The 11,093-nt window shown below is 34.0% G+C and overlaps 1 protein-coding gene across 7 annotated transcripts in view; it reads left to right on the forward strand.

Annotated features, from left to right (window-relative positions):
* loqs (double-stranded RNA-binding domain-containing protein loquacious) overlaps positions 1–9,764 on the forward strand; it is a 40,584-nt gene extending 30,820 nt beyond the window's left edge. For all 7 annotated transcript variants that reach the window (XM_081741518.1, XM_081741520.1, XM_081741517.1 and 4 more), the window contains 2 exons: positions 2,825–2,936; positions 4,708–9,764. In XM_081741518.1, the coding sequence (XP_081597644.1) occupies positions 2,825–2,936; positions 4,708–4,844 (249 nt within the window). In that variant the 3' untranslated portion in view covers positions 4,845–9,764. The remainder of the gene's footprint in view (positions 1–2,824; positions 2,937–4,707) is intronic.
* The last annotated feature ends 1,329 nt before the right edge of the window (positions 9,765–11,093 follow it).

The raw sequence follows: 11,093 nt of genomic DNA on the forward strand, positions 1-11,093 counted from the left end.
CAACCAGAAATCCGAACGTCTGTATGGCAGCTTTCTTGATGACGGAATTTCATATAGGGGACACCTCTTCTGAAACCACAGAAGCCAACAATTCAAAACCAACAGCAGTTGCTTCCTTATCAGCTACATTCCACAAGTCGGTATGGTGAGATCCAACAGCGCCGACTTTCCAAAATTTATGTGGGTGCATATCAGTGCCGGGTCGTATTAGTCTATATGTTCCCAGGGAGGTCACGATGTTTGATTGATTTATTTTGGAACACTGTGATAAAGTAAAATATACCGGTACTATAAGGATAAGTTGCGGCTGACCAAGCTCAGTCCTTAACGAGACTGACTTAAACACAAGAGAAACGGGTTCAAACCCGGATCAAAACTAAAGATCTTGTGGGTGTGCCGCACCCACAAGGTTATTTGTGTGAGTGCCGGAGCCCCGGAGTATCTACTTGTCGGCGCACATGGTGTGATCCTGATGTTCCAGCTGCTTTCAAAAGCGCCATTTCTTGGCCCGAGGACAAACCGAAGTTGTCCAAAAGAAAGGAGGAGGAACGGATTCCTGAAGTTGTTACATCTGAACAATACCGACTCGAAACTTAAAGCCAGAGTTCAGCAGGAGAAGTTACAGAGAAAACATGTGTTGGAGTTGAAGAGAGAAGAAAAGCGACGCGCAGAACAAATAAAAATGCAACGTGAAAACAGAACTCCAAACAGAGCTGAAAAAAATCCTTAAAGAAGTTTTCTTTTGCGTTTGTATCGGAAAATGGTACCGGTACCTTTCAGGATAGCCTTTTGCCTTATTGTTTATTTTTTCAATAATAAAAGTGGTATTTATTTTCATCAGTTGTGTCCAAACTCATGCAATTTCTTATGAACATTGGCTTCTTTTCATTTCGTTTTCACACAAGTACTGGTTTTGCTTAACATTTTTCAAGTACAAAATACATAAAATATCCTACGCACAAATACTGGTTACGTATTAAATTACATCTCAATAGGTTAGACCTCAAAATTTGCTGATTTCTCTTAATGTCCATAAATAGGACATCCACTTTTTTAAATGTCCATTACTGGTTATAAAAATAGGGTTACTAGAACAATTCAAATAGTACATTCTACTCGTTTTCTATAGCGGTAATGACTATGATTTAATAGACGCAAGTGTAAACTATGCCTACCACTAGGAAACAACAAGATTACTACAATTCTCTTCCATCTGCAACATATTTTATCAAAAGTGCTCTTAATAGTGTGCATGATTGGGGTGGTTACCTTATCTATCTTAGCAAGTTCCTGAAAGGTATACGTTTTACTGGTTGTCCAAATACAGTCCGGCAGGCAAGAAAAAAATATAAACCAAGGAACAGATACAAAACTTATATATCCAAAGGAACATAGGGATTACTTGCCAGGTTATAGGGAATCCCTCGCACACATCTTGCAGAGGTTTGAAACATACATTATTCAATCGAGCAGATATGACTTCCAGTGTCATGTTTTAGACTGCACTCTCTACGTTGCGTTGTTTTTGAATTACAGCCCTCTGAAGTTCATTTTCCCATAATTTCGGCACCTTATATCACCGAAACTATCCTTCACTGACCAAAGTTCCAGAGACTTTTTTTGGCTAGTCTCGGAGTCGGGAATCAGTTCCCGAAGTTTTTTCAAATAGTTTCTTACCACCCTGTATAATATCTTGTCTTTACATGTTCTCTGTTTAGGAAATATTTTATCCTGGGCTTCAGAGTTCAGTTTACAAAATTACAGCCTATAAACTGCTGTTTTGGATATGATGTTGGTTTAACATAATTATTCACGGAATTCCTTCTTTCTTTTGTTACAATGTCAACATTTTTGAAATTAGAAATTTGCGGATAGTGTTTTAAACTTCCGAATTTAAGCGGCTACCATAAATTATATATAATCATAATGAAGATTTTGGTTTATTCCTAAAATTTTTGTTGAACAGTAACTCCTCTCTCGCCAAAGTCAATCTGGCTCTGTTCGATCCTCACATTCCACCGAAGGATTAATTCTTTTCGAACGAAGCTTTCCGGAAAACATAAGAAAAAATGGTTTTAGTAATGATAGGGTGGATGGGAAATAATCACGTAGGTAATAACTAAAACCTTAATATACATATTTAAACTGGTTAACACTAGGTAGTTGTGCGTGGTCTTGGGTTTCATTTTTGTTTCCCCGTGAGAGAGCATTAAACATTCGGGACGACTCGGATAAACTATAATCAGAGTTTCACGTAACCTTGGTACACTAAACTTCATTAATAAACAAACTAACAATTAACTATTGTCTGGTAGCTTCACTTTCTTCGTAATTATATCCTGACAAATACTAACAACAGTCAGCGATAATTCCACTTTTAATACGATGTTTTAAACAAATCCGAAGCAGAATATAGAAAACATTATTTACAGCTAATCATATTTCGTTCAAATGTAATTACAAATAAGAGAGAGAATAAGATATATATATATATATATATAATAAAAATCTTTTAACTTTGTCCAAAATTTCCGGTTCATGTATAATTTGGAGATGTATGTAAAGATTAGTAAGTCACTACTAGAAAAGCCTGTCAAGTTCCCTACGCACAGAATTATAAGTTATTCATCTGCTAAGTCTGGCCTTATATATATATCATGGAGCTGTGTAGATATAGACATCTGTGTATTAGTTGGCTACGTATATAAGTTAGTTTCTGTAGAGCTAGAGGTATTCGATTATTAATACACTGTGCATGTGTTTGTGCCTAAATATTAGTTTTCACATTTCATTATTATTTGAATTTTTTCATATTCTGTTACAGACTACATCCTTGAACGACAAGAGCTTTGATTTCGTACAATTCCTGCAAGAGATAGCCTCCGAGCAGATGTTCGAAGTAACCTATGTTGATATAGAAGAAAAATCTCTCACAGGTAAGGCTTTTTTCTTCCTTCCGAGCCACACACATACATACACAAAGGATTCATTTAATACTAAAGAAAGCATTTTAGTACGGAAGAACTAAGATGTTCATGATATTTAATTTAAGTACTGTATACAGAGGTTGGAACTTTCATATTATAAAGATTTACAGTCCTTCAGTGTAGTTACCAACATTGTGTAGTTACCAACCCGTTGCCAGTCATGTGGAAGTCATTAAATACGGGTAACAACACTTGTTGTATTGCTATTTCTAATGAACCGATCTGCTACCTGAAGAATCTCTTGAACAGTTCTGGAACAAATACCAGGAAGAGGTTGCTTCATCTTAGGAGTAAAGTCAACCACAAGGTCTTAAGTCACGGAAGTAGGGTGGATGATACATCACTTCCCACCACAATGATATAGAACAAATCAGTCACACCCTGCGCTGTATGCACTTGAGCGTTGTCCAGAAAAATGAGTGAGTTCTGCAAAAAGTGTCGCCGCTTCTTTCTCAATGCTGGTCTCCAGTTGTGTTCTAGAAAGGAACAAAAAATATTGCGTAGGGTATTTTAGGGAGAACGGTATGCTTTAGGATTACGCCATCTCATCCGTGCACGAGAATCACTATAATTTTCACATTGCTGGGGTTCTGACGAACTTAAGATTTTCGGGGTGACCCATAATGACACCATTCGTGTGACTGGCGTTTCAATTGTGGCTCATACGATTTAGCCCATGTTTTATCTAGCGTAAGAAAGCCTTTCCTTCCCTCTCGTAGTATTTCAAGTGAGTACGAGCGGAGCCATATCGTAGCTATTTCTGCATTTCTATGCACGATATGGACTTCATAAATGATATCAGGTCAATGGGAAAAAAAGTGTGTGAAATTAATATATATATATAGTATATGGTAACAAATCGCCACCGTATTCATGGAACCAAGAGAAGTGTTCTAATAATAAATAATGTAAAAAAAATAGTAGTAGTAGACGGAGGAGGAATATAAGTTCTTACAAATAAGAACGAAGTTCACAAGAAGATAATGAATGCATCGTAGCGATCGCTGTCAAAGAATTCAAAGGTGAAAATGTATGAACAGTTGTTGAACATCAAGTGGTAGAATGGATTACTTCAGAGAGCGGACTGGGTAGTGTGGTGGTTAACACAATCGGCCTAGGTTCGAATTCAGGTCCAGTCATGCATCTTTTCATTCTTTCTTAATCAGTGGACGTTTTTGTAGTCCACGAAAAGTTAGCACTAATTCTCAAGTATTGATAGAAAAAATCTCGAGTTTTACGTCCCACGATTTTGCCGGCTAGGCTAAAGGAGACTGTGATGATGAGAAATGAATGAAATGATGGAATGAAAAGTGGGAGGAAACGAGAGAGCCCCGAGGAAACCCTCCACCACAAACTTCACTTGGCGCGAGCTAGGATGGAACCAGGGACTCAATGTTCCAGAGGTGAGCGCTCTACCACTGAGCTACCGCGGCCCGTCGCAAGTATTGATAGAGTTAAGATAAATATAATAATTCAATCTTGGACAATTACTCACCTTCATCTCCGTTGTACATTTCAGTATCATTATTATTTCTACCTAAACTTATTTTATCTGAGAATGGTATATAAGAATAAGAATTTGTAAACGCATGTATATGTTATTATGTAATGGCATTAACACAGAGTGTGGCGTGGGATTATTAAATAACAATGTGATAGAATCTTTTATTAATGTAGGTTTTCTGGCGATTATACTCTAAATATGATATTACTTTTACAGGCAAATGTCAGTGTCTGGTTCAACTATCCACTTTACCCGTGGCTGTATGTTACGGAACAGGAATGACATCCAAGGATGCGCAAGCTGCAGCAGCCCAGAATGCACTAGAATATTTGAAAATCATGACCAAAAAGTGAATCCTTTAATACAGTGCTGTAACCTATCATGTGTCCTGAAATAATCCCTAGAAAGAGAGGGTATATGTCAAATGCTTTTGAATAGGAGTAGCGAAACCATTCTTATGATTTTAGTAGATATTTAAGTTTATTATCTTATTTTTAATCGTGACAAAACGAGTTAGAAGTTATTTTGATTTTTTTAAGAGTATAAGTATATATATATATATTCTTCCGTATAGTACAGTTATTGCCATTTCTGGAACGAGTTTACGAAACTAAAAAGAAAAAGTTTTAGGATAATACGATTCGTCGTGAAATTATTTTTTGACTTCATTTTGTATGAAACAGATACTCTTTCTTTCAAGGATACATGATAGTCTTACGGCATTGAAAGGATTTTCAATTTGTTTCCAAAAAAGCATGTAGTGCTTTTCGTGGCACTGGAATTAGCCGTGGTGTTGCTGTGGTATGCAGTCGGGCCATTCTACCCAGCAAGCATATATCCAATCTGGAAGAGACATAGATTACAATAGTTAGTTAGTAGTAATAATAGTGTAGTAGTAGTAGTAGTTTCTCGTTTCCGTTTATCTTTTATATAATTTTCCTCATATATATTGAACACAGCAGTTGTGATTAATTTTCAGTTTTCTTAGCATGAAACGTTAAATAAGAATGATCGAAATTAATTTTAAAAGCGTGGTTGCCTGTTTATCTAAAAGCAGTGACAACTACGGAGCTAACCATTTTGTTTTTCTTTAACGTTAAACGTTGAAAATGTATTTGACCCAGAAGAGTGTTTATAAATATAACTTAAACGGAGAATAGTTGGTAATAGTTTCTTTTCAGTATGCAGTTTTTCAGTAATTGGGATACTGCAAATTGAAAAATTAACAGTTACCAATTTCTGTAATTAAATTGACTTTGAATGCATTAGTTTTACGCATTTGTTGTTTTGAGAAAGAAAGGAAAAAAATCAATATCGCATTCTGAAATTAGTAACTGGTTTTCGAGTTCTGTTTTGTCTTGTTAAGATTGAATACAAAGGTTAATTATTTACTGCTGTACGTAATAAATGAATCTTTTATCACTATTGGTATTAAATTAGGACATTGCTATGTTAATTTTGAAATTTCGACTATATGATAAATATACAGTAAATTTATGTGAATTTTCCAGGTATGTGTTCTGGTTACTTTAAAGAACAGTTTTTTATGAATTGGTTAAAGTATTTATTTTTTCCCCTTGTTTTCCGAACGAAATCGAATTTACGGTTGAGAAAAGAATCAAGGACCCTAGTTGACCTCTGGCTTTCCGAGTCAGTAGTATACTTTCTAAAAATGTTATTAAAAAGTTTTTTTTCTTGACTCATAAGCTGGGTAATATTTTTAAATATATTTATTAAAAGTTTTAAAAAATAAGATTGTTCCTACTTATTAAACTGTTCGTGGAAAAAGAAGTCTTATTCAACAGATATATTGAAATTACTAAAAGAAACATTATCGCCGTCATTAATCTCTTTTTACAATTGGAGTGTGCTTACTGCGTAGAATGGCCCACAAAATGCACTTAATATGTATTTGATGATTATTACAAGCTATACTTTGCATAGAACTAGTGGAATTTTCCATTCGACATTTTTAATCTCTTCAGTGAGTTTAATGTTCCTTTATTGTATAATGTAATGTGAACACAATCTAGCTAAGTACGATAATTGAAGTAAAAACGTTATGCATGATCATCTGGGTAATGCGATTGTGCTCTCTGTGTAGTTAGGTATTCATTATTCAATAACCACCATTCTAGGAAAATGGGCATTATTTTAATGCAAAGTATAGATGTTGTAGAAGTGAAATAATAAAATGCGAAGTGGAGAACCGATTTTGAAAGTTGATTGGTGCAAGGTGAAAGGCTGTTTAGAATTTACAATTTTAAAAAGTCTAGTTTCATATATATATTTTTTTTCGAAGACAAGAATTTGTAAAATTACATTGATTCCAAAAAATTATTATAAATATATATATATATACATGGAGAATTTGCGCCATTTTCCTACTAGAATTTCCGTGCAGTTTTTCTTTGTGATGTCTTGTTAATAAACTTAATATTTAGATAACAGTGGTTGACGTCTGTTTGTTATTCCGTAGTAACGATTGTAGAAAATCTTTGATGTTTCGTCTGTAGGTACAATTTTTATGTGTGGAATATTTCTCTTTTATCTCTAGTTGCTCCTCTTGATAGAAATCTGAAATTTGCTTGGAAACGTTAATAACAGTTCAGTGCAGTGTTGCTAGTAAATGAAATGTGACGATTATACAATTAGGGGTTACCCTTTAAGTAATTGATTATTTAACATGGAAATATTCGGTTTTGGCTTAAGAATATTCATCGGAGATACCGTTGTAACTATGTAATTAATAAAATGTTTCGATATGTTTTGGAACAGTTTTCCCGTACAAAGAGTGTGTTATTACATCCAATGATAATATATTGTAGGTTTGGTAAAATCACATTCCAAAATACCGAAGTTCATTATGAAGAACTGATCATGTGAATGCTTTTTTTTTTTTTTTTTTTTTTTTTTCATGCGGTGTCAGTAATCGTCAGTTTTTAGAGTTACAAAGTTGTTCATACCAACCTATCACCTGGCAATAAGCAACTATAATGCTGGTTCTCCAGTAATGTACTAAACAAATGAATTCTGTCGGTAAAAACTACAAGAATGTTCTTCCAATGGTAAGACAGATAATGACAGAAGCGAACAGATACTAGTTATCTTTAAATAATTTTACTGTTATTGTTATTGCATAATAATTATTATTCTGCAAATGATACCACAAGTGATGAATTGCCTGACCAGAATTTTACTTACTAAAATAAATAAATTTAAAAAATGTACTTCTTGTTCATAATGTACAAGGAAATGTTGAGAAAGTTAATATATTGTTCGTATCTCGTACGCGTAATTCACGTTAACAATATGGTGTGACAGAAAGATTTTGGAAAATTTTATTAGTTTTTCTTGGGTTTTTCATCTGTTTACACGTATTTCCAAATCTTGTGAAGACCAAACAGGTACTTAATGAGCATTTACAGAAAAGTAGTAGCAACTTTAGAGAGAAACAAGGAGAAAGAGAATGGTATTTTAGTCCTAAAATCGTGCAAGAATACTTGAATTGTTAGAAATGTCATTTGTTGTAGCAAAGGTTATTTAATAAAGTAAAATAAATAAAAAATGGTTATCAAAGTAGTATCAAAAATTAGAAAAGCAAAAGGCTAATACTCACCACAAAAGATGTAATAGTAGAATTTCTTCTACTTGTCACAGGTAGCGCTTTCGGAAGAAACTTCTTCCATCTTCGGCTTGTTAAAGACTAAAAAGGATTTAAAAACATGAAGGAAGGTTAAAAAATGATTAAAAGGTTTAAGATATGTAGAAAACAAATCTTCTGCCAAACACTAAATACACGAAAATAGACACTCACTCTTGTTACGTATAAAAGAAATTCTGCTATATATCTTTTGCGGTGAGTATTAGCCTTTTGCTTTTCCGATTGAATATCATCACCGCTCGCAGTATTGGATATTTTCAAAAATGTTTCCAACTACATCTGTGATCGTATAGTTGAATACTGAAATAGTTTACAGTGTATTGGAAACATAGCTGATTTATCTAGGAAATTATGTATGTGTATTGAAAAATAGTGGCCAGTGTTGCTGCTAAGAACATGTAAACGGTGCAGAAAATCATAATACAAACTAATACAGTACTTCAGTATTTCACAAAAAGCGTGTAAAATTACCAAGAGTTTAATGTGACAATATATGACTTTTAATTTTGATAATTAACTTACTTGTTGGACTCCTACATGGTTATCCTAAGTTTTTGCAATTGACGAGGCGTGTTCTAGATGTAAGGCGTTATCAAGTAAGCCCCAAACTTTCGGCAAAAGCAAATTTATAGTTAAAATTTTACTTGAATTTTTCCCCCATGTTTCTGTAACATGTTAAGCAAGGTGTAGGAGATTCGTACAAGAGTAATGTTAACAAATATCACACGAATCACGTTCAAAAGTAGGCATCCGTTTGATTTGATTGATTTCGTTGTGGAGTTAGATAATAGACAAAATATATTTTGTCAAAGGTTCACTATTTATAAACCGTTTTGAGTTTCGAAACTACCCGTTTCATTGTGTAGTCATGCTGTTAGCGAAAATTCTGCTTTCGTGTGACGGTGTAAGTTGTATTTCAAAAACGTTTAATTAAACGCTGTTAACTTTATATTCGAAAAGCTGAAAATTTTCCGCTATATTTTTTTCGAAAAGTTTTATAGGTTTTATTGCTTGAGTGTGATTTATTTGCTATTTCTAAGTCATTCATTCACTGTTCACATCTGTGAATTGTAATTTTTTTCTTCCTTACATAGAATTAGCTCCGCATGGTAACGCTAAAAATAGGAGTTCCCTGTTTTTACGGATACTGCTTTTTTGGGCTGATATTACAGCATCGTTCACACTGTATATCAACCATGAATGTTGTGTTCTTAGTGAATAATTCTGTAATTATCAAGATAAACATAAGCAGCAGAAATTGACTTTTTTCTTTCTTTCATATCCTTGTACATTATGGTTTGAATTCACTTCAGTTCGAGGACACATTTAATAAGAAATTATGTAGTTCTGTCTCGTCGTAGAGTTCGTTTTATGCTGACTCTTTTGCTTGGGTGTAGCATTTAATTTTTGCATAATTATATGGTATTGATTTTCACGAATTTGTCCACTCTTATCAAGTTCTTATTATTGGGCGTTACAACACATAAGTGTTGGTTAGTGAAAAAAAAAATGTGTGTTCTTCATTAGTGTATCACTGTAACAAGAAGTATATGTATTACATACTGTTTGTGTGTATACAATGCACGCTTAATAAATTTAGTAAGTGGCAGTATTTTTTTTTTCTTGGAATTATATTTTGATATACCTTCATACAATCAAATCTTGTTTATGAAACTAAAACGGAAGACGACCACTTCTTCTTCACCTCCAAATAAAAATAATAATTATTATTATTCAGTGCTCAGCTGAACTACTTTGTGCTGACGGAGTAGTCCAGTTTAATACTGTCGTATCTTTTCTGCCCATCCCAGTTTCCTTGGGCCATACCTTTCTTTTTAGTTACAATTTTGTTGGTGTCGAACTTGTTTCCTTTCCTTATGCATTCTTATATCTACTCAATTTTCGATTATTTTTTGTTTTTTTAACATGTCATAAGTATGGGCCGAGGCTAAGGGATACTAATCAGGTGGATAAGAATAGTGGAATGAAGAAAGTGGGAGGAAACGGAAGACCCCTGAGAAATATACGATGTTGTGTGCCCCTTTTTCGTATCTGCACCTTTCGGTTTTTTAAATTTTCATTCAGCCACAAAACAAATTATTCTTTATCCCCTTTTCTACATTATTATTTTTATTTTCTCCTATTTATTCATTACAGATGCTATGTCGGTTTTTGCGGAATTGGAGGAGAAAATTAAGATGTTACAGAACTTGAGAAGCTTATAAATGATCGGTATCAAATGTAGGAAGAGAGAAAGAATAGGCGACTAGTTTTCGAGACCTTTGTAGTAATATTAGTGATAACACGAAGTGGAAACGCGAAATAATAATAAAAAGATAAGAATGACTAAAGAACCATTTAGGAAGGAAATGTTTATTTTATGGGTCCTTAAAAAAAAAAAAAAAAAAAAAAAAAAAAGTAAAGTAACAATATGCTTTGTGTCAAGTATTGTATTCTTTGGGGCAGAAACATTGTAAAAATTAAAATTGAGAGGTTTCTGTTCGGAACGGCAAACTTTGTAAAATTTGAAAAGGAGCAGGGTGTTGGGTTCGTGTTTCAGGTGCCACAATTTACATCATGTGCGCCACCGTTGAAGTCTCCGTTCTTCGAACTAAAATGGTTCATGACTCGATACGCCATGGTTTCCGATCTGGATATGACGTCAAAAAAAGTTTGGCATAGAAGCATCGGACTTTGAAGGGTACCGTAACCTGTTTGGGTTTCGAACCCACGACCCTCTAAAAAAAATGCTTTCTTTAAAAAAAAATGAAGACTGATTTCACGGTAATGGAAACCCTATCTCCCTGCAGTATTCCAGGGTTTTAGGAAAAATAAGATCCCCCTAAACCGTGAGAGCAAGCGAAAATTTATTTTATTCGCATCTGTATCCGTGTATTTACATGCTGCAATGCTGAAAAAGAATTTTGCTCTAATTTCT

This window comes from Thermobia domestica, chromosome 15, assembly GCF_964235325.1.
Source record: "Thermobia domestica chromosome 15, izTheDome1.hap1.1, whole genome shotgun sequence".
Lineage (NCBI taxonomy): Eukaryota > Metazoa > Arthropoda > Insecta > Zygentoma > Lepismatidae > Thermobia > Thermobia domestica.